The sequence below is a fragment of the Dermacentor albipictus genome, chromosome 1 (genome assembly GCF_038994185.2).
Source record: "Dermacentor albipictus isolate Rhodes 1998 colony chromosome 1, USDA_Dalb.pri_finalv2, whole genome shotgun sequence".
In the NCBI taxonomy this organism is placed as follows: Eukaryota; Metazoa; Arthropoda; class Arachnida; order Ixodida; family Ixodidae; genus Dermacentor; species Dermacentor albipictus.
In genome coordinates, this window is record NC_091821.1 from 146,635,941 (window position 1) to 146,660,770 (window position 24,830).

Consider the following 24,830-nt stretch of genomic DNA (forward strand, 5'->3'; position numbering starts at 1 on the left):
ATCACAAGCACTGCGCACTCAACAGTTCCAACACATCTCTCCGTTCGAAATCTGATTTCATAACTGCACACAAGAGTCCTGACCTGCCAAAATGCGAGTGCTGCGGTGTCGTTACGATATCCATCTGCGATCGCTGCTGGCTCCAGCAGAGGTAATCCGCAAGCACCTTCGACTGCACAACACACTCATATACTGCGTACGTGCGCTCAGAGGCGCCTTCACTGGGCAAGCGATGACAAGCGATGAATTCTGTCGCTGGGGAAGCACGCACGTTTCGCAATGTATCGCAAAGGCTTCGCGCAAAAAGATAAACTGGTACATTTTCACTGAACTGCGACACTACGCACTCTAAAATAACATACCGCCATTTTACAGCGACAGCTGTTGTGTCGTTTTTAGTTGATAAAGCGGGGGCCTTAATAGCCTAGTGAAGCGCCTGCGATGAACAGCCGTACCGCGGCGCTGCGTTTCTATTCCCCTAATAGAGAAAGAGTGGCCATGACCCTCCATGGATCATGACCGACTTTATTGAGAATAGCACTGCAGCGCCCCTAGGCGACTTATCACCGTATGAACGCCCTCGTGCGTGCGACCCGTTCCAATGTACCGCTTCTAAGCTTTCGCCTCCCTGTCGCCACTCACGGCAAGATGTGCAAAATTTAATAATTTGCTCGATCTCCGTTTATCATCACAAATTTCTAGCATTGAAAACGAAAAACAGATACCTAAAGAAATAAAAATGTGCGTTATTTTATTTGTCGCATTTTAACGTATTCGTTTGAGTGAAAGTGTAGGTGCAAGAATGCGCCGCATGTACCCCGTTCGCATTCGATGGAGGATAGATAGATAGCGCCCGAAAGATGAGGCACGCCCTTGACGCGCCCGGGAAAGGCGTGGCAAACGGCTCACGGCAAGTGTGCTGACAGACAGCGGGGCAGTCACGGTATCGCTAAGTTGCGATAATCCGTTGATAACAATACGCGGCGCTGGCGCGTTTCGTTGTGCAGCCTTCTGCGCTTGAAACGTGGAAGCAGCGTGCCGCGCAGGGTGCGCTCATGTTGTCATACGCGACTTTCTGTCTACATATTTTTTGCCTGCACCTTCGGCCCGTTGCGCGCTATCTCCGTTCACTGACTGCCGTCGAGCAAACTCGGGCAAAACTCGGGTGAACGAGAAACTCGGGGCATCCTGCATAGCATCCCAGAACTCGCTTTCTTGAAAAATATACACAGAAGCTATGAGAACATTTTTTTTTAATTCATATCCTGAGCCCAGATTTAGTAGCGATGCCTTCCGCTGGATTCTATGCCACTTTTGTCATCCACCGTTCATAGCCGGCTGATCCTGTTAATAATGTGGGCGCAGCGTATCTCTGACCATTGACGAAGCGCGGACAGCGCCAAAAGCGATAGCATCGAAAAAGGCATCGCTACAATATAGTGGCCCTGTTTCCTCTACCTGTAAAGTTGAGCATGACTGTCGGTTGCTGGGACAATGACGGATTCTTCTATATATATGGCTGCTGGGAGAGCAGTGCCGATATTCCTAAAGCAGTTCGTGCGCTAGAGCGGTCCGTCGGTATGGTCAATCGGGATAGTGAAAATATCTTGAGTAAAGGTGGCCTGTGAACGACAGATAATTATTAACACTGTGGATCTTTGTGAATTCAGAACCACATGAGTGCGACTCAATCACTGTGTAACAGATAATTGTTAGTGCAACTTTTTGTGCAGGTGCTTTAAATATACCGGGTGTTTCAGCGAACACTTTCAAATTAAAAAAAAAAATTTGCCTGTGGCAGATAGCACAGTGCATGACCTGTTCTACTCGAAGAGGTGGGCAATACTTGCACAAGAAAATTGAAATGCATAGTCGATTTACAAAATTAACTAATTAACGTTTAACCTAATTACCTTAAGGCACATTTAGCACTTCACAAATTCTATCCGGGGAGTTCGCAAGGCGGATCCATTCGGAACGAATTCTCGGGATGACACCAGTTTCGAGACATTAATTCTGGAACTTTGTGGAGAAATGCAGTGGTGTTCCAGTTACTTTTGTGCTTGAATGCATAAAACGACGTTTTCTTAAGAAAGTAAGTGGAACAACAGTGCATTTTTGCCGCAAGCTTGACGGAGCATACCTCGTAAATGGTGTCATCGACAAAGTTATTTTCAAATAAATTTGCCTTGCAATCTCACCAGCTAGAATTTGTAAATTACAATATGTACCATAAGGTAATTAGTTAAGAACCTAATTGGTGAATTTTGGTAATTAATTGATTAAGGATTTCAAATTCTTGTGCAAGTAATGTCCGCCTCATCGAGTAGACCAGCTTACGGAATGAATTGGGCTGTATGCCACAGGCATTAAAAAATCTGGAAAGTGTTCCCTGAAGCACTGTATACTGTTTCAACGTCAACGTTTGCATAACAGCAGACGAAGCAATGTTCCCTGTGCACTTAAGCGCTATCATAATATGCACTAGAATGAGCCTTCAGGTCTTCAGTGCTTTGGTTACTTTTTCGAGTCCCTGAGGAAATATCAGTAAGAACGCTTTGGGCGCTAGAACTGATCGCGACTTACGAAGAGAAAGAGAAAAACGTTCTTGTCATCGCTAATAAAAACTGCGCACTGACAGCCATCGTAAAAAGAAAAAGAAGAAAGAACGGGTGGGGGTGAAGTCCGTAAAATAAAGCACACCAGGGGAGCAGACGAGCGGGAGAATAAAGCTATAACGCAAAAGTAAAATACGTGTTTCAATGAACGTCTCTCTTGAAGGCGCCCAGGAAAGCAAACTAAATTCGGGCAACGAAGGCGGTGACGCGGAAAGCAAAAAGAAATGAAACGCGGCACGGAGTGGAGTCGTCTTTATTAAAACGACTGCGGGGTCAAAGGAGCGACGCAAATGTTCGCCGAGCAGCAGTGCCGCAGTGTGTCGGCGTGCGTCTCGGCTCACAATGCTGCTGCTGCTGGCGGCGGTGGTGTTCGCGTCGAGTTCAGCGTTTCCAGCAGTCGTGCAGGCGCGAAAAGAGGAACCCGCACAAAACAGGCACACACATAAAAAAGCGCGCGAGTTCAAAAGCGAACTTCGAAAGCAACGTCAGGCCGTGAAAAAGAACGATTCTCTTGCTCCGCCGACTTGAAAGGCGTTCGCATTTTGCTCGCGGTTAGTTTGCTTTATGCGATTATCTAGATATGACACTTATTAGACGCCTCCGAGAACGCCTATCTTTCTTTTCGCGCGCACTGAAAACAGGAGCGAAGAAAACGATATGTTTCCGCTCCTGATGCGGTTGTTTGCAAACGCGCCGGAGTGACTTATGTACGCGCGTGCTCCTGGGTCGTTAAGTTTCTCTGCATCGCTGGTGGCGCTGACAATGGCCCCAGTGTCGACATGTTTCTCGAGTGCGTGCCCCGACAAAGGCTGCTGATACGAACTGAAACCCGAGTGCTCCGCGGGTCGCGGGCTTCTCCCTGGCAGCGCGATTTGCGGTGTGCGTTGTTTACGAACGCGATGTCAGATCCTCGCAGAGCTCTTGTTGGTAGACGACAGTTCACGGCCAGATATCTGCGCTTCTCGTGTGGTCTGAAAAAAAAAAAGCGAGTTTTATTGTGTTTGCAACCTAACGAGCCGCTGGTTATGCCAAGGATTTGAAGCGGTTCAACGGCCAGCGGTTCAACTCTCAATTTCTGTGAATCACGATGATCTCATACTGATATTGTGGGCGTCTTTTTCTTAATATATATTTTTTCGGGCGTGAGAGCCGTAATGACTTCCTACTCTGTCCATATAAGTCCGGTGAAAGTAATTACTGTTCTCAGTGCGGAGAAGTTCCTACAAAAAAGAGAAATAACGGTTAGATGTCGTTAAAGTGTTTCACTGAAAGATAAATCGTACACAATTTTGTCGCGCTTGTTAAGCTTCTGTTATGAAATGTAAAGTCAGATCTCAATTTAGTCACAAACCATTTTAGTGACAACTTTATCCATGCCTCCAATAAAGATAATGTCAATATACAAAGTAGTCTTGTTTCCTAACAACATATTATACACAACGGGGCCACCGTCAGTCATATAACCACCCATTGCAACCCGCTATGCACATGCATCCCACTTGTATATGTCGCCCTAGTGCAATACGTAGTATTTCAGTAATACAGGCTTACTGTCTGCGTGGAACTGATAAATTGATGCCCTGACAAGGCACCGGCATCAGTGCTGAAAGTATCAACTTTTGTTACAACGTGCAAAAACGTGTTATAAATGTTAAAAATACGTCGAAAGCTTTTAGGGCTTCTTTTTGTTTCGTCAACACTTGTAGAAATCCTATCAGTAGATAATGAGTGATTTTATCGATTGAACAGCCTAGAACGGATAATTTAACAATGCTTTTTGCATCGCTTCCTAAGTGCTACAGATATGTTCGGTGATTTCATACAAAATGCTAGTTACCTCAATGCATTCCAAGGCCTCTGCGTGTCAGATTGCACATGGCTGAGGGAGAATAGCTAGTCGCTGCAAATAACTTTGCTAGCACTGACGCGTACACAAATGAAGGGCGTTTTTTTTATCCGCCACCTCTTTTTTGTCTCTCTTTCGTTCTCTCGTGGACATCCGCTTGCCTACTCTGTCGGGAAAAAACTGAAAACCTTTCCTGGCGATCTTTCAGCATATCGAAGAACGCGCTCTTGAGTTGGCTCAACCTTAAGCACAATTGAGGAAGGTAGAACCCGCTTTACAGGAAAGACTCACGGATATCGGGGAACATTGCCAATTGGACTACCTATTTCGTAGGTTAGAGATGTGCTATGCATGTATTGCGTAGTGCATTTTTCATTCTTGTGCTGATGAATTCGAAAGGTAACTCGATACCACACGATGTTTTAGATCTAACGTATTTGCTTTTCATGAAGAGAACACCACTGTCGCCCATGTGACTGAGTTCTGTGATTCCCCCAAAGGATTCTTATGCTAAAGTGGAGACATCAGCTAGTTAGTTTTCCATATTCAGATGGGCACGCGCAAGCGTGAGACGCGCACAAATGTTAAAGTACACTGAAAAAGACATGGTGCGCACCGTGTCGTTTTCAAGGTACCTTAACCTTTGTCGGCGTGCTCAGCTCTGTCTCCACCCGAATTCTCATGCACTTTCCTGCGCGCTATATTCTGTGTTAAGTTAGTTTAAACAGATAGGCGCAACAGTATGCTTGAAGTACAACGGAATGAACCCACACACACACCCACACGCACACGCACACACACACGCACACACTCGCGCGCGCACGCACACGTACACACACACACACGCACACAAAAACGCACCAACAAAACGCAACGAAAACAGGTAGGCACACGCACGCTCGGACCCACGCAGAGCTTGCACGTACGCACGCAATGCGCTGAATTGTGCGGCAGTTCTTTCCGCCCTAACAAGGGCAGCGCCAGCAAAGAGAAGCACAACAGCGCCTGACACTGCAGATTCTGACTCACTTATTTGTAGCCAGTGTCCGGCAGGCGCCTGACCATGCACTTCTGATGTTTTTTTACGCATGATTTCTCTCTCTCTCTCTCTCTGCTTGTCCGTTCTGGTACGTGCTGCATTCTGCGCCGGCACTTATTGTCGTTTCACTTCTCGCCTCAGCAGGAAAAGGCGGCCGATAGGAAACAATCGCATTGGCTCCTCCTGGCAATTGCATTTCGCGCGCAGGCCTGATTCCCGGTTGTCGGCACTTCTCTTTCGTGTGCGCGCTTGCGCTCGTACCCTGTATCCGACTGCCCATCTTGTTTGTGGAACGCCGAATTCTTGTTCTTGTATTGTTTGTTTCCTTTACAATTTTGGTCTGCTCGCAGTGGAACACCTGACTACATGCCCCCATCCCCAATCAGTGACAAATAGGTTAGACGTCGAGGGATTTTTTTGTGTCCGCCTGTTATTCGTCTATGCGAGATACGCGCTTGTGTTACTCCTATCCGATGACGAACAGAATCATGCGCCAGGCAAGAGCCCGGTGTTCAGAAGGAACCGCAAAAAGAGGAGGCGAGAAAAAAAAATGCAGCTCACAAAATTTTCCCGTATTGGGAGAGGTGAAAATCAGCGAGGTTCATTTGGACCTCAGTCGGTGGACTGCTATACCATTTCTTCAGGCGCTCCTTGACTCCTATGTGTTGGTCGAGCTTGTAAATCTGACGTAGTTACTTGTGTTTTCTTTGATTTACATGCCCCCGTTGCCGCAAGTAATTTATTTCTCTTCTTGTGCATGGCTTTTTTATTTCGTGTTTTGGGTATTATGCTAAAATTTTTTTAGTAGTCGCTTATCTGGTTTTTTCTATGTGCGCACATTCAATGAATCATGGTATCCAATCAATCAATCAATCAATCAATCAATCAATCAATCAATCAATCAATCAATCAATCAATCAATCAATTAATTAATTAATTTATAAATAATTAACAATCAACCAATCAAATAATCAATCAATCAATCAATCAATCAATCTTTATTCCAACATTAAGAGTTTCAACATTATAGCCTGAAGCAGTGCATTGAAGTCTGATAAACCGCAGCTTTTGAATATTTCTCCTAAACACATTCTGTATTTTATGGCTTATATTCTAATCCAACAAACGAAGACGCGCTGAAGTGATGAAAACCTACAGAACTTGACTATTTTCCAGAGATATGTAACCTTGTTCAAGTTATTACTTCATAATTCCATGGAACACTGTCAAAGCAAAGCAAAAACGTCAATTGTGCGCTACTTTTAAACGCTGTTATGCACTTCCTTCACCCCGTAGTGGTCCCGATGATCACGCATCCTTATCAAGGTAAAACATTTTACGGAATCAACGAGCACAAGATCCACGTCCCCTGGTGTCTTTGCCGTCATTAGTTTTCACTGCAACTTCGCGAGGTCGTTTCAGTAAATGCGAATAAATGCAATAAATCCGCGTGCCACTTAAGTTAGTGACAGTCTAGCAGTATATTCTTTAACCCGTAAATGAAAGGAATGAAATATATGGTTCACCAAATGATGGCACACTTAAATGGAGAGCTACAGTAAAAGTGCACTTGGACCAGTATTCACAAGAAGCTGTTAAAATAAAACTGTTGGTAAGAAAAGATTTCAACCAATTGTGATGTCTGACAAGGGAAGGCGGCCGGCCAGTGGCAAACAGCACTTACGAACAAATAGCTTTGTGAACTTGAATATGTTGCAAATACTTTTGTAACTATAATGTAGCTGTTTCTGATGCAACTATTTCAGAAATAGCTTTGTGAAATAGCATTGTCCCTTGCACTCTTCATATATTTTCCAGACTCGACTCAACGGTCACTGCAGATTAGTCCCAGCTCCATTTCGCGCTGCTCATCTTAACAAAACACTGCGCGAAAAGGACGTGGACGAGCAAAGAAACGACAAATGCGGTCGCTCTGCTCGCGCGATCCTTACCTCTAAGCTTATATACCACATCTGAGCATCGATATCTGATTGCTGTCTTTCTCTTCCGACAGGTCGGAGGACTGGAATCACCCTTCCGCATAACAAGCAAGCGTAACTGATCCATTAGTGCTCAAAAAAGCACTCTCTAGAATACAATTGTTGCGTATCACATAGATCTACATGTTTTATTCTTGTGCATTTCTTTATAGCATGTCCATAGCAAAGATGAGTGGCTGAGCTTGGGCCTATTGCCATTATTTCCGTTAATAATCCTGACGTAGACGAGTCATCGAGCTAAAATGTTCGCGTTCGACTAAGACATTAACCCTTGTACATCTCTACTCCACACAGAAACGCATGCCAATGTTGCGAATTTCAACGCAAGAGCAGCTGTTGTAATAACGAGAAAGAAGGAAATAATGATTGTTAGCTAATCATCTGTAAAAATAACTTGCCCACTGATGTTTTCAGCGAACTTTTATTCCTCAGTAGCGCTACGAGGCCTGTATTCAAAAAACGCTCTTATGCTAGAATTGTTCTTAGCAGAAAATTCCAGCCAGTCCTGTGGTTGGACATATTATTAGCGAAAGCTGGCAGTGGATAATTTTTGGTTATTTTCAGTGAATATATATGGGCCCAAATTTACAAAGCTTTTTGTTCGGGAGCGCTTTTTGCCATTGGCTGGCCGCTTTTGTTTAAGATAGTTGCAACATCACGATTTGCTGGAATTTGTTAAGTGGGTGCAGCGAGATGACTGCAAGTACCTGTGCAACGGGTCTCCAGCGCCCTCTGCACGTCCTAACACCTTCATTTTGACCACAATTCATACTTCCTACATACACCTGCCAAGTGAGGTGAGTTTATAGGTGACAGGGTCGCGCATGAGGTAGCTTTATTCGTTGTCTGTCCGCTTTTTAAAGCCTTGAATTGTTTCACAAAGCCTGCTTGTCTTGGGCGCCATCGTTAAGCATGTGGACGGCTGTAAAGCGATATTCGCAAGCCGCATGTAACTAACTCCTTAAGTGCTGGCACATTTCTGGAGTTACTACAATATATTTTCGCGAGATATGCACAAATTTGCCATACCCGCATCTGCAAATTCATATTTAGTCGAAGTTTTCATTTGCAGATATTGTTGCGCTTGAAAATGATTGCAGGGAGGCTACAATCAACAAAACCTCAGGCAGACAGTTTTTGTCATTTGCCTTGTCTAGGCCGATCCGCCTTTGAAGCGAACAGGAAAACAAAAATAGTTAACTGCGAAAGAAAATTATAGCTATTAGAAAAACGCAACAGTCCGTTCTTCCACAGTTATGTGTTCTTTTAGTTCCTCAATACAATGCAGGATACCTTCAGGAGCTGCGAGGTCAACAACTTCTGAAGTGTTTTATACCTGTACTCCTATTGCGTGAAGTGCTTGGAATTCTATACGGCAGCTCTCTTAAAAGGATGAACAAAGCCACCCTTACTGCACGCTTCCATCAACGGACACGCGTAATTGGCCCGCCAAACATATGGCAAATGGAAAGCAAATGTCTTAAGGATTATGAACCTGTGCATAAGAGAGGAACGCTAAGAGGATAATTTTCGCACGAAACAATCAAGAGCGATGACTGTGTAGAACAATTAACAGAATATCGTTCATGCAGCCGCCATTAGTGTTTCACGAAATGTCCCATTAATGGCACCGCAGTGTGTGCCCCCATTTGTCTTAGTGCCCTTCAAACGGTGCCATCATTTTTTACTTCGCAAGCGAGAACGCAAAGAGGAGTGTGTATGCATTTATATATATATATATATATATATATATATATATAGAGAGAGAGAGAGAGAGAGAGAGAGAGAGAGAAAGGAGGTTGACCGAGGGGCCCGATTTTTATTAATCATATCATTAGCCGCGGCAGCTCACTTGGTTAGAGCATCGCACGCGCAATGCGACGACTTGGGATCTTTCCCCACCGGCGGCAAGTTGTTTTGCATCCACTTTCAGTGCCATTATTTATCACTTCTTTATTTCAGTAAGTGTGTACAAGTGATTTCTCCTATGTTTTCCTTGGTGTCTTTGTTTGTTGGCTGCTCACAGCATTATATATATATATATATATATGTTTACTGCTAGGTAATGCGACTTGTACTTATGCGTAGAAGTCGTATTAGTAGTCTTACAAGTACTTATCGGTATAGATTTGTTACTTTGTGTGTGCGCAGTAACTAGCTTCCGTATCGTTCAGTACAGGAAAGATCGTCAACGAAGAAACTGCCTCGTATGAGTTCAGCAAGCTTTCCTACTTCCACAATGTGACAGGACGGTGGCGACAAGATTTCAGGTCTGAGTAGCTACGAGGATTGAGTAAGGAAAGGACATAATTGCTCAGCAGAGAAGAAAAAGTAGTGTAGAGGTTATGAATGCTTTAGTGTCGGCACCTGCTTCCCGGGGTTTCCTTTGGCTTGATCTCTTAATGTAAGCCGTGTGTGTAAACCAATCAGGTATCCAATAAAAAGTGGCGCACTCACATCCGAGAACAGCTCGTTTGTATTAAATCAACTGATATTGGGGGCGTCTGAAATATACGAAATAGCAAGCGCTCGCACACGGGACGCTCACAAGCCATAATGACTGGACTTCCACCCCCACCCCCCCAAAAAAAACAAACAAAAAAAAAGATGTGTGAGGCGAACCAACGTGCAAGGCGAAATGATTGGACGGCACATGCGCTGGCACCATTTTTCCAACACTGCCCCGTACGCGACGAGACACGTGAACTACTGACACCAGGCGTTCTTGGACGTAGCTGCGACTACGCAGTTTACATCGCGAGGAGTCAAGCTCATAATTGATAGGCAGCGCTGGCAGACCATACGTCAGATATTGTAGGAGACGACGCACGCTGTGCCGTCTGCTCATCCTAGTATCCCATCGAAGGTAAAGCGCACTCTGCTTACTAAAAGCTTCCCGATCAAACGCTCTCTGACATTTCAGCGGACACGCTTATTGATTACCACACATTCCGACGACCGCCGCTTGTCCCCGTAGCGCTTTTACAGGCGTCGATAAAAGCAGCAGCTCGGCGAGCGGCCCGGTGTAGAAGAAAGGGAGCAATGTGTAACGCTCCGGACCGAGCGGAGGAGAGACGGAGTCGAGCCGCGCCGACCGGGTCGTCCAGCGGAGCGCGAGCGAGAGGCGTCCTGGGCGGTGACAGCGATTTGTTGGCGCCCGACGTCGTCCCAGGAGGGTTTTTGCCGCCGCAGCAGGCGCGGCTGCGGGTCGACCCCTGTCGGCCTCATGAAAGTCAATGAACGTGCGGTGGCAAGCTTTGCCGGGCGTGCTGCGACGACATCGGGTAATCAAAAAGCTCAGGTCGGGTGAGTACCCCGGGACACCCTTCGGGGACACGTCCCCCTCCCTTTTTTTTCCCCAATGACCCCGCTTATCGGCACCGCGACAACTGCGCACGCTTGTGTCGGGCAACCCCCGACCCGACTGGCGGCTTTTACGCCCGCGTGGAGGGAGAACGAAGCAGCTTGCAAAACGAAAAGAGGGGCGTGAACAAATTCGAAGCGATAGCACACAAAGAAGCGCGACACAATTCGCGCGAGTTAACCGCACTGTTTTCCAGCGAGAAGCAGATGACACTGGCGCTTCTCGAATTCGCTCGGCTGAGAGGACGGGGAGTGAAATTTGCAAGTTGCCCAGCGCAGTTCTCGGTGTTGCTGCGCAGCGCGGGGTCGGCTGAGGAACAGCGGAGCGCTGGAGGTGTCAACACGACCGCACATGCTGCCGCGACTTTCTGGTAGGTCGAGTTGGGGAGGCGGCCGATGAAACCGTGCCGCTTGACGGCTTCACCGCACTCATTTCAACGACGGCCCGTCTGCTCGCTCCTCACTTTGCCTTTCCGAATAGCAAAGGCCTGTGTTGAATCTGATCTTAGTTTTCGCGATTGGGCTGGAGAAGCTTTGTGAAGCTGGCCACTTGTCCGCGTGTCTTGTCCTCGTGCCTTGGTACTTTGATTTTTGCTTTCCTTTCTCTTTTTGCTCGGGTAATATAAAATCAAATCTTGAGAACGGGACCGTCGGAACAAGTTTTAAGGCAATATTGGGTTGAGGCAAAATGATGCACTTCAGATCTTTCGCTCCATAAGGTCTGAAGGTAAGCATTGTATACATTCGCCGTAGGAGCTGAGCTGCTCTGTTTGTGCCTTAGGGTAATATCAGACGCTTGTTGATGGACACTGTAGTTACTCTGCGCGAAATAAATTTAGCCATTCCTGTGTGTTTTTACAAAGTACGAAATACATTGGCACTGAAAAAGTGCTTTATGTGCGCTGCTCACAGGGAACTTTTAACTGGATGTCGCAAAGAAAGAGGCATGACTGGATTGTGGTGCTTACCTTTTTTCTTTCATATATTCCACTCACTGGCTAATGCTGGAAAGGAAGACGGTGCATTTTTTTTTCTTTCGGCCACGTATTTTTTACCCGCCTTGAATAAGATTTAGAATTTTATCCGCGAGTCTTACTCTATTAACCCATTCTTCTTTCCTGCCCTTTCCTCTGTGTACAGTCGCCAATCATATGCTTTTCCAGTCAACCACACAAGATATATTTATCTATTCATATTATCTCCGTTTCACAGACTAGTTCACGTCCATCAGCTTTACGTGGCCTTGTGTGGCTATAAGTTTTATACCAAGGTGGAAGAATAGACTATTATTCCACCGTGTTCTATACGATGTAAAAGCAGGCGCGTAAAACGACTTTGGTGGCCAGACTTGGCCTCAGAAAGCGTCTGAAAATTAGCTAGTTTTGGCTATACACTCACCGAAGCTCGTCTGAACTAATACACTAATCTATACACTCGTGTGAAGCTAATTGCTGCGACGAGAGATAACCGCTTCCACATGAAGAGGAAGAAATATTGCTGCATGTCTGGCGCTATCAGAAACTTCCCCGTGTAATGCTATACCGCAAAAATATTATTGTCATATATTTGTCATATGCAGAGCCCGCACACTTGATTTAAACCAATTCAGAGACACATAAAAACACAAAAACAACAAGCAATAAGGGGGAAATCGCTGATGCGGTAACCACCTACGTGTCTACGCACTATCAGACTGAAGCCTCAGCAAGTCAGCCACATGTAATGCACACATACACAATAACTAGGGTACTCTGACTGTAGCGAAGTAACTTCATTCCAAGTCAGACAGTATACCAAGACATTGAGACTGCAATTACAGTTATAGGAACTCGCCTTTACGAAGGGGACACTTGTGCCAATCCTGCAAAGTTCGTGGCGTTTTACGCAGTTAGGTCATGTTTATTTTCCTTCATCAAAACGAAGAAACAGCCGCATAATAACTGTTACATACAGCAGCTTGATGGTGCAGCAGCCCCAAAGGTTTAACAGCAGTGTACAGAAGTATACGCTCGAATATTAGCTACTACAACAACAACAGCATACTTTCGGATGAGCACACAGTAAGAAAAAGAAAACACAGATACACGTAGCGGTAACGGGGGGTAGATCTGCTAAAGTTTGAGTACTCATACAGTAAAAATACAAATGAATGAAACCAAAAGTTAATAAACTCAACTGAAGAGGAATGAAGAAGTGTCTCTGAGGGAGAACTGCCAGCAAAAAATATGGGCATGTTTATAAGTATAATTCACGAAAACCTTTGAAGGCATTGAATTCGGCGTCTGTTGCGTAGTTAATTTAGAAGTATACGGGACTACGGTACAATGAGGCTGAAATGAAGTTTCGCTACGTATATGCTTACTATACCTGACCACAACAATATACGTAAAATAGCGCAAAAAATACGGTTTCGCTATGAAGGAGAAGCTTACGTGCTTGTAATTACTTTGACTCACGTGGTGAGTTACATTGATTCACATCAGGTGAACTCGGGTCAAACTCGTCTTTTCTTGCGTTAGCTCTTGGAGAGTGACACACGCAAAACCTCCACTTAACGCCATAATGTGCGAATAAAAGTCAATGAACTTGTACTCACCTTGTGCTTGAGTTGGAGATGGTGATCCCCATGCGGCCTTGTACGACGTTTCTGCAACGAAAGGCGTAACCCAGATTACGTTACTTAATCCATTTCTAGATTACAGCACTTCTATGTCTTAGAAGAGGTGCTATCACAAATGGCAACTGTGCACACGATGACAATCATTCTTCAACATAACAAATGCCCCCCCCCCCCCTTTTTTACGCTTTACAACATACATCACTCATTATTGCTGATCACTTTTTTTTAAATAAGGGCTTTAGAAGGATAATGCACCAACATACGAACCAAAAATTAATAGATTTACATAGAAAGGCTCGAAAAAGTGCGTAATACGACGCTGTCGTACGAGTTCGTCAATGAGTCACCTTTCGTTCGCACATGCGCTCTCGCACAGCCGGTCTGGCGTACAGAGTCGGTTGTCTCTGTTTGCAAACCTTCTACCGAGGAATTGAACCAATCACTTTGGAATATTGGATTTATCCTCGACACAGCGAACATGAAAACTTCGCACATCTCTAGAGGCTCAGCGCATGGATACGACAAATGCGGTTCAGGCCGTCGTCTGTAAGGGGACCGTCTACCATAACACAAACAACCATGGTCCTCACAAGCAGTTTTACTGATGCATTTGATGTTCATGGTCCTTGGTGCAATTTATTGTGCTGAATAGAGCCGTTACAAATCTAAACAAATCGCACCAATGACCGATGCAATATGCATGACAAGACTGATATGTTTGTGAAATTTTCTGGCGACTTTGTATGCCGCCTGACTACTCAGTAGTTGTCCTCAAAATATATTTGCTAGAATACGCTCCGCAAAGCAAGAACCGATGTCGGAATGAGCTGCTTTTACGTACGGTCTGCAAATAGTGATTACGAAGACAGAATTGTGCCATTATAGTTACAGGATCATATATTTGGTTCGATTTCGATGCGAAAGCTGCGTCATGCTGAATTGTACATTCTTTCGCACATCTCGGCATCGCGACTGACCGTCACCGCCTTCATGTAAGCTCAGTCCAATTGTGTGTCGTACAAACGTACCGCTGTCAAGTAACCATGCATGGAAGAGAATTCAATTACGAGGTTTTTACGTGCCAAACCCACGACCTGATTATAAGGCATGCCGTAGTGGTTGACTCCGGATTAATTTTGACCGCCTGGGGTATTCTTTTAACGTGCACCCAACGCACGGTACGGGTGCGTTTTTTTTTTTTGCGTTTCGCCCCCATCGAAACGCGACCACCGTGGCCGGGATTCAATACCGCGACCTCGGGCTTAGCAGCTCAACGCCATAGCCACTGAGCAACCACGACGGGTGACGGAAGACAGGACTTCAGTTACAATGCGAGAGAGCACGGTAGGCTTCAGAATTGTAAAGTCGAGGCTGAATACAAGCATACGCCTGAACCATAATTCTTTTCTTCTACCTATTTGACGCATTGTGTATTGTACTCTGTATGTTCGGATGACTTGGCGGACTTCACATAAATGTCTGAACGAAGCGCGCTTAGAGAAGACAGCCCTGTGAAGAATTTCTTGAGTTTGTGGTTTATTAAAAAGCACTAAAGCGTTTGACAGCAGCCAATAAAGGTAAGAGTGGAAACGCCGAAAAGTAGAGACTCATAATGCAACTTATAATGCGACGTTACCGATGCACAATAGTGTAAAACATGATTTCGACAAAGGCTTGCCGGCGATGGCGAAATTTCATTTCACCCATCATTCTATCACAGCATTAGCTTTGTACATCTTTTCGTGTTTTTCTCCTTGTTTGTCAAAGCGAGATGAGAAAGAGAAAAAGTGTCTGAAAACGGAGCTGCGGGTTCGTGCATGGTAGAGAGAGAGAAAAAGAAAGAATTGAGTACATGCTTTTGTCACCACGTTTTTTTTTCTTTTTTGCTGTCCCCTGTTTTAAAGAGAGATACGAGTTTTGTTTCGCTTTTTCCATAATAAAAAAATGGTCAAGGCAAGTTTTCTGACGCTTGTTTTCTTTTGTGGCTGTCAGTAAGGCTAAGAATATAGATGCCCTGGCGCAGACAGAATTGACTGGAAGGAGGTAGAAAATAAAAAATAAAAGAGATTCCGTAAAGACGCCGAAGGCGGTCTCGCGAAGAAAGTGGAGGAAATGTGCGTATCGATCGTGCTTCCAGCCAGTAAAATCTGCTCCGAGAGAAGGCACTCGAGGCGCTCGTGTGTATCGAGCTGCGAGCTGCGTCGCATCGACTCTCTGGTCCACGGACATCGGCTGTGCCTCCTGGCTACACACGCCGGCCTACGCCATTTGCCTAGTCCCGTTTCTTTTGCGCGCGCGCTTCCTCTTCCAAGGAAGGAGCTGTTCGGTGGTACAGTGCCAGACTTTGCGCAACCGCGGGCTGCCGTTCTCGAAGTGGCGGTGCCAATGCATGCATTTTTTCTCCATGCAGAGAGCCTGTACGACGTCAACGCGCGGTCCGCACGATGATTCCTTAGAATGTTACGTTGACAGTGAAGTGGCGCGTTGTGTGTAAAATTTACGCTGCGTTTTGCTCATCGCTCTTCTTTCACGTTTCTTTGTTTTGTTTTCTCGCCAATCCACACTTTTGTGCACTTGAACGGCGCCTACTCTTTGGGAAATTCTCTTTCTCTCGACGTGCTCGCATAACAGAAAGTGAGAGGGAGGCGAATAAAAAAAAAATCATCGTCTTTGCACGGCCGACAGCGCTTGCTTCACGTTAAGGGGTTGAGAAGTATTGCGGGAAGGGCATGCAGTAAATTCTGCCGCGGTAGCGTTGACGTAATGAACACGTGATGTACGCGTGGTGTGAAATAAAGATCGAACAGAAATTTGTTGCCAGTTTCACTAAAAGGAATGAGAAGAGCCGTAGCACATCGCAATGACTTTAATGCTAGCTTCATTCGCACTAAGGGGGGGGGGGGGGGGGAGCGCCGCGGTAAAGCCTCGTGGCACAGTCCACGCAGCACTATATGTAAATAAAGTTGAAGCACGCAACGACATGGGTAGCCAGGCCAGGTAGTTGAGATTAATCTTAAAGTTATATCTCTCAGCATTCACAGCGGGAAAAAAAATTAGGCGCTAGGTTTCTATAGTTCAATAGCAGCTGCCGTATTTCGCGTAATACGTAACAAGCCTTTAAGAGCATCAAGAGTGTAGACAGTGTAGAGGAACCTCAACGCTCGCTTAGCACATTATTTCCGTTGAAGCAGTGAATACCACGCCTATTCACACGAACATGGCTCATTAGGTGAAACAGGTGGTAGTCACATGACAAAGAGAATCAAATGAACAGAATGAATCAATCACCAGAAACCACGTAAACACTACGCGCAATATTTTTTTAGAGCTCCAATCACGACTGCTTACGGTGTCATTACTGCAGAAGCTGTGGAATAGCAGAGAAAGCTTACTGAGCTTTGTAGTTATTCAAGCCGTCTACACGAATATCTGCTATAAAACCTGCTCACATGATCCCCCTAGAGTGCACGTGTGAAAGAAAGAAAGCGTACATATGTAACCATCAGACTTATGCCCATGCGACGTCATCCAAGAAAAAAATACGAGACCTTCTGCTTAAAATTGAGAGCGAATGAGATGTATTCGTGGTGGCAGTGGCGCACCCACGTCATCTGGCACTATTTGTTTACACTGGCACGTCACACTGCGTTTATGTCATTTACACTGAGTTGACACTGTATTCCACTGATAGAGACCGGTCACTCATTGACATTTATGACCTCTGACAAGTCTTTCAGATTTATTGTTCGTCCCACAAGGAACATCGCCGCCCACTCGAAAAGATTTACAATTTCACTGTCAGACTGAGCGTTCCAATGTTTCTAACGCCAGGCTGTAGTTTACTTGGAAGCACGTGCGTCAAGCTGTTTAATATCGTCGTACTGTATTACCACTTCAACGGAGCTACCGTGGTGCAGACGCTATGTTAGGGGGAAATTCAGGCACGAGTAAAAAACAAACAAAAAATGCTGATATCCCTCAGCACCAAAGCTTCTTTTTTTCTCACGAGTTCACACTGTCCCGCTAGGAATTAAAACATAAATGCAGGAAAGGGATTGTTTGTTCCCTGAGGGGTATACTATGCCGCACGCTTGCGACCATATAACATGTCTTCCTGGACTGCTGGGAAGCCGTGTTCTTTGGCGATATGCTATAAAGCACTTATAAACAGGATTTGCTAGAATGCATGTGGGATTCGATTTTCACCAGTTGCTAGGCAAGTGGATGCCCCGTTCGACACAGTAATGTTGATTGCACTGCACAGCACACGGCACGAGCACATTGCGGTGTAGCATGATGCACATCTCGACGTAAACCTGTACGACTGACTACGTTTCGAAAAGTTATTGCGACGTGGCTCTGAAGATTAGAGGCACTTACGCACAGCCTCCATATAACGAGAACATTGAACACACGTATACAGCCGCCTAATCTTACCTAACAGGGTCTGTAAGGAGCAACAAACATGCAATGCTCTGGAAAGAACACGCACTAGAGAGAGAGCAAATGATAAAGGAAAGGTAGGGAGGTTAACCAGGACTGAGCCCGGTTGGCTACCCTACACTGGGGAAAGGTAAAAGGGGACGGAAAGATTAAAGGAAGAAGAGAAAGTCCACTGGGGATATCGTTCGGTCACTCAGTCCGGATCACAGACGCTGACTCAGTCCAGTAGCCTTCAAATATCGCAGCAGAGCTTTTGTGGCCTTTTGTAGCTGCGATATGTGAGGCCATGGTCCCAAGATCTTCTTCAAGGTGAACGGTGTTCTATCTAGCTGATTCAGAGCTGTGCAGAGGTCATGTCTTTCGTTCGCACACGCACTAAGCTATAGCACATTAAAGGTAGCCCATACAGAAAGCCCCCTCCAAAGTAGAAGAACAAAAAAGAGCTTAATCAAAGCGTGTTCACGTTAAGCGGACGGTGACAGTACATCAAATAATTTTTTATATCAATCCCGCTTGAGAAAAGTTGGTGCTTGAATGTGTTGCGGCAATGCATTGCCTGCTGCCATGCTGTATATACGAGACAGATGCAGCCATATATATATATATATATATATATATATATATTATCTCTCCAGCGTAACGCAAATGAAACTCGATCATTCCATACAGCCTTTAGTTCTTCGCCGTAATATCGCTGTGTTATCCTTGTTTCACAAATATGTTTATAATGCCACACAATCCACACTACATATCCAGACCGCCTCGAACACGTCTCGTCGATTAAATAACCACTTAAGTTTTGCGCGCATGTACGGTACGACACATGCTTTCAACCTTTCCGCACTCCCTACGGCCATTCGCTTGTGGAACAATCTCCCTGATCACATTGCTTCCGAGTCAGATCAAGAAAAATTTCGTCATCTCCTACACGAGCATTTTTCATAGTAGCACTTACAAATCACTTTATCTTGTTTTTTAATCTTGGCAATCTGCTTCGAACTTCTTGTGATATTTTTTTTTTGATGCATTGCTATCTCGCTCTTGTGAATTGCTATTTTATGCTGCGTCGTGTGTTCACTTATATGCCCTGTATATATTATTGCTTTTTTGCGTCTTTTTCCCTGAATATCACTTCAAGAATTGTACTCCCTGATATGTTCATTTTTTGTGTATTTTACTTTCTAGTATTAATGCCTTACGTTAAGTTTTACTCATGTTATTTCCTTAAGTGTACCTTTGTGGCCTTCCATTGCTTCAGTTCTTCCTGTTTCATGTTTTAATCTTGGTAGTAATGTTGATGAGCCCTGTATTGAGATGTATCTTTTGTATACCACTTTAGAAGGCTGCTTACTCTGTAACCCCCCTTACACAATGCCCCCATGGGGCCTGTAAGGTATTTTAAATAAATAAATAAATAAATGTATATATATATTCTGGTTGAATACCTGGGCCTGTATTCACTAAGAAAGTTATTACGCCAGAACTCTGCGTAATAGCCAGCCAATCCTGATACAGGAGATATTGCTTGCAAAGGCGACCGGTCAATGGCAAACATCCCTTAAGAACGAGAAGATTTGTCATTTTGCTCGAAACCAAACGGTTATGAGTTTGAATCTCACCGGGTACAATGATTTTTTTTTCTGTATAGAACTAAAATCAAGTGTTCTTTAACGACCGAGTAACAAATCGAAATTCCAGCATTACCTATTTGAGATTAGTAAAATGGCTATTGTCAATAAAGATGATGTCGTACCCTAGTTGGGATCCAAACAACTTTCGTGCGTTTTTAGTCCTAGCAATGTAACCCCTACCGTGCCTGGGCGGGCCTCAAATACCTAATCTGAGACTGCCCGTCCTACTCTGGCTTCAGACAACGGACACTTGCCTCGCTACTGATGGAATGGCGACCGATATAATTCCCTTCAGACCTGGACAATACCGAGTCTGCAAAGCGCTCCTGCGGCATCCAACGAGCTATATGGGGATCGCTGAGCGAATTGTCGGATACCCCTGAGGCTCCGGCCAATGGTAGCAAGCTTCTATATCTTGTGGGTGCCTTCAAAAACATCGCGTTCCCACGTTGCAGATAAGTAAGTCTCCCCCGCGCCCTATACTTTTCTTCCGAGGCCTCCCCCCCCCCCGCCCTCTTCGAAAACCTAATTCACCGCAACCCTCTAAGGGCAAGAAAGCGAATAAAGGTGCTTAAGCAATTAGCCACTACGTCACGGCCGATTTACTCAGGCGAAGACATGATACTTGTACTTAGAGCTGACAAACGCCAACAATTTTTCGTCGTTTTGATCTCGTGCGTCGTAGCCCGGCACCCAACCGTGCACAGCGTTGATCGAGACGAGGTGCCTGCGACACTATAGCTCACGTGCATTGCAACGCGTTCTTCCTTCGCACCACGAGCGCTTCCATTTCTCTGCAAGTGCTTTGTGCGAGGTTCGCGGGGTTGTGAAGCAGTCCAAAAAAGAAAAGAAACAAATGCGCGGCGAGTAAAGCGGAACTCGGTAAAGCCCACTAGGTTAATGCTTTTCTAGCTGGGCGTGTCTCGCACACCGCGCTTGCAAATGCGCTGCGGAAAGCGCGCATCTGCTGTTTCGCACAAGTGGTACATGCTTCTTTAGAATGCACCTTTCAAGCGATGTCCACGAGCTCTCCCTGTGGCACTAGAACTGCCTGAGTGCTTTCCTGCAATACAGGCCATTTATTCTATAGCTTACTCTGCATTTTTAGAGTCGTGTGCTCATAATTGCTGTTCACATTATAATTGGGTTGAGGGAATCAAGGAGTGATTTTTCTTTTTCTTTTGCTTCGCTCTTTAAGGCGAAATTTTTGATGGGGTTATTTGACTAATTTCTCATTATAAACCGAGTAGGCCATATGCTTGTAAATGATCTATGCAAGTACCATCAGGCTCGTATCGAAAAGTAAACTTGCCACGTGTGCTACCGCAGTAATATTTCCGCGATGTGGCCACCTGACGGATGCGGTATGGGCCGTCAGCCTGCTACATGAAGTGCGTGAGGCATGCAACTACTCAGAACTGCTGCTTTCGCAAACTGAACGATACAGCCTTATGTTTCAGGCGCTCTAGCATTCCGATACAGCTCCACGCGTTCTTCGCCACGAGTCATTTTCGCTGGCGCTATAGATATACTGCAGCGTCACGCGTGCGCATATTTATACTGCATGTTTACTGTGCGTTGGCAACCTTGACAAAACTTTCAATTTTGATACGGCGAAGCAAGCACGATGTCGTATGCTCAGTTTTCCTTACCCACAGCGTCGTGTCTGTGAGGTTGCGCGCTAAAGTTTATGGCTTAATGTAAGCACGCAAATAAGGGATCTGCGAACACATGCAATATTAATGCGATTAGCACTCTTTGGGAACTTCGCCCAGTCAGCGGTATATATCTAACCTCTTTCACACACCCAGTGACCAAAGTTGTCTGCAAGCTTTGGCCACTAGGTATGCGCTTGCTGTTGTCTTGCCTAGAGTTACTGTATATGCTACCACAGGTAGCAGAGTTGCGCGTAGGTCCGCCATCTTGCCTGGCAAGCAACCATATCTATGCGGCGAAGCCGCACTCTGTTTTTGCAGGCGACATGCCTACCGTATCGTCGATCGACCGTGGACGCTTTTGCATCGCTTGTGGACTGATTTTCCGCCTAATCGCAAACAAAGTGCATCGAAACAGCTGACTGAATAAGATCGTCAAGAAAAGGCGCCGAGATCGGTCCCCACCGAAGCTTATGCCAAGCGTATCCGCCGAGTCCGTCTGCACGCTCTCGGCGCGTTTAGGCTCAGGAATCAAGAAGTCTAAGAAGAATAAATCACCATATTTCAGCTTTCGCATCAGTGTCCTTAAATAAACACAAGTAGCATGAGCGCACAAACAGCACAAGTAGCGATGAGCGCCGATGTGACGCGTCATGAACACATATGTGCTGTCGCCGAAGGATCACAGTCCTAGCCTGCGCTTCTCTGACGAAGATATATGAATAGACAGACGTGTCGACTGAAAGGCATCACTGAACTAAGAAAACGTTGCAGATCCTTCGCGTGAAAAACAACAAACGGCTATCCAAATCGGTAGTAACAGCCCATACAGCGTCCCGGGTCGGCGGTTCATTTAGGACTTTAAAATGCCAATCGCAAGTGAAAATCGGTGTTGTGGCACTTCCGAGCAAGCTACTGAATATGAACAGCAAAATTTTCCTTGTGGTACAGGCGTGAGCTTTAGTTGCTGGGCGATAGCGCATCTACCTTGGCTGAGCGAGACTTATCTCTGTGAAACTAAAACTGCGTCTTAGTCCTTGACGTAGAAAATCAAGCGCCGACGTTCTGCTTTTGGCGTGGCGTAGTGGTAAAGTATCGGGCTTGGGATTTGCAGGTCCGGCGTTCGAATCCTCGTCGGAGCTTGCTTTCTTTTTTCGTTTTTTTTTATTGCGCCAAAATGCTCTGTTTCTTTCTGTTCTCAAAAATATATATACGGTGACCAGGCACCGCGTATTTAACGTGCTAGAGCTGTTTTTCGCACCAGTACCCACTGCCTCCCAGTACGCCGCACCTGCCCAGCATTCAGCGCGCGGCACTGGGCCCATAATCCGGCGCTGCACTGGATACTGGGTTTTGCAATTGGCATACCTGCTTATGTGCCAAAGCTCTCAACGTGTAGGTAGTCTTAAATATTACTGGTGAATCAATGACCAACCATTAGTATTTCGACTCTGGTACCCCATCAAATTTGCTGTAGAAACGTACCCACCTACTAGCAGGCACTGGATATCAGCCACACCTTCAAGTGCCATTTCATTATGTGCCTTTTCACTGCAGGGATTCGAAAAGTAACCTTCTGTGGGAGTGTAGTGAAAGTTTTTCTCTCACAGGATTGACATAGCTACAATATGGGTAATATTGCAAAACACAGTAAAGGCCCTTACCGTATGGTAAATAACGACATTAATTCCTCTTGCATCCTGCTTCACATAAGCAGTAGTAGATGAAATATCTTTACTTAGTTGTGTAACCTCTTTTATGTTCAGAAACAGCAACCAAAGCTGTGCATTATCCTGAAAATGTGAGCTGACTTTTTTATGACAGTTCTGTGAAAGCAGTGTGGTGCATGAGTTTGAATGGGATCGAATAAAAAGCTTTTCCGCTTTCAGAGCGATTCGTGCAGACGGGAGCAGAGCACCCGGTCATTATATCATTCCGATGGGACTGCGCGGACACTGCGATGAACCAACTGTGAGATGCGCTGCGCACGTTGTGTTGTTGCTCCGCAGCTAGCGCGCACGCGAACAGCGAACGCCAAGATCGGCCGGATTCGCTTTGAATTTGACTTGTGTCAATCCAGTTCGCTGCAGCGGCGGCGTCGGGAAATACAAAAATTAGCCCGGGCATCTGCTTCTCCGCAATGCACGGTTGCTTGACTACCACGTGATGACGCTCTGCCAATAGGGGCGCTAGCGGCGGGATAAAACAGACGCGCAACTCTGCTACCTGCGGTAGCATATACAGTAACTCTAGTCTTGCCAAGCAGACAACATAGACCACTGGGTATGTGCTCGCGAACATGACAACTTGCTGTTGGCTGTGGTTAAGGTGGTTAAAAAGAGAGGTAGAGAAAGAAAGAGAGACGAGCACAAACAAACGGCGCACACTATATATAGCGTGGTAAGTGACGGCATTCTTAAAGTCTATCGTGAAGGCCCGTAGACCGCAGGAACCTTAGTAACGTGAGTAAGGCCTTTAGCGCGGATGTTCTTTGGGAGCACTGACCTAAAGTTTTTAGTTCTCATAGCGGACGATTGTCCAGCTGGTCCAGCACTCTGCACATCACTTGCATCTGGGCACTATATCGCGGGCAGACGCAGACGTGTGCGAGCGTCTCGTCGATGCTGCATGTGTCGCATGCGGGGTTGTTGGCCATTCCAATAAGGAAGACATATAAGTTCGTAAATGCAACGTCTAGCCATAGGCAGTACAGCATGGTCTGTTCACGTCGTGGTATCCCAGGCGCTAAATGCATCCGTATATCCAGAGACAATGAACGCAAACGACATATGGTGAAAATGTTCCACAGGGGCAAAGTCCCACAGGGGCAAAGTACATTCACGGGACATCAATCAAAGAAAGGATGTGCCAAGGTGACACAAGGAGTATGTAGCCTTGAATATGTTAAAGCGATAGCGCCCCATCCGCAACAGACACCTCTGCGTCGACGGCCGGCGCATGATGGGCAGCTATTGCAAGTTACTTGCAGCTAGAACAATAGGGATGGTGGGGCTTGCTATGTAGTTTCAACAGGGGTGCAGTGATTGCAACTTATTCTGTGTAGTGCTCTCATTCCGCATTGAGGCTGACAGCAAGGTTGCTACTTCAGGTGTCTAGTAGTGTACCCATAAGGTTTTATGATTGTGATTCACGGATAGCATGAGGATAGTACATGGGGATACAAATAAAATGATAATGGTCATCGTAGCTATGAAGCATATCCCCCCCCCCACTCACCAATTACACATCCATCATAAGAAAGATTGCTAATCGTATTAACTTGCCAATCATTTCTAAAGGATGCCCATTTTCTTTTGTCTTTCTTGTACAAGAATATGCTAAGGACCACATTTGGTCTTTGTGTGGGTCGCAATATCAGTGACGCAACGGCTTTCTTTAAGTATTCTTACTGCGTATAGCCCATGGAAGAGGGGAACAAACAGGTGCTCGGCATTTTTGTGTGTGTGTGTGTGTCCGAGTTATATACATTTACTGGGCGGGTATTAGCCGGTATCACAAAAGTTAGCTTTTCGACTCAAGTTGCTATATAAAACTATGAAGACGCACACAGTTGACGTAATATAATGACAACGATACTGTCCCGACCGGATGCGT

General features: G+C 45.6%; 1 protein-coding gene across 1 annotated transcript in view; it reads right to left on the reverse strand.

The window, feature by feature from the left end:
• LOC135911038 (DNA-binding protein D-ETS-3-like) overlaps nt 1-24,830 on the reverse strand; it is a 243,095-nt gene that overhangs the window by 44,887 nt on the left and 173,378 nt on the right. The window contains exon 5 of the mRNA XM_065443137.2: nt 13,463-13,513. Within this exon, the coding sequence (XP_065299209.2) occupies nt 13,463-13,513 (51 nt within the window). The remainder of the gene's footprint in view (nt 1-13,462; nt 13,514-24,830) is intronic.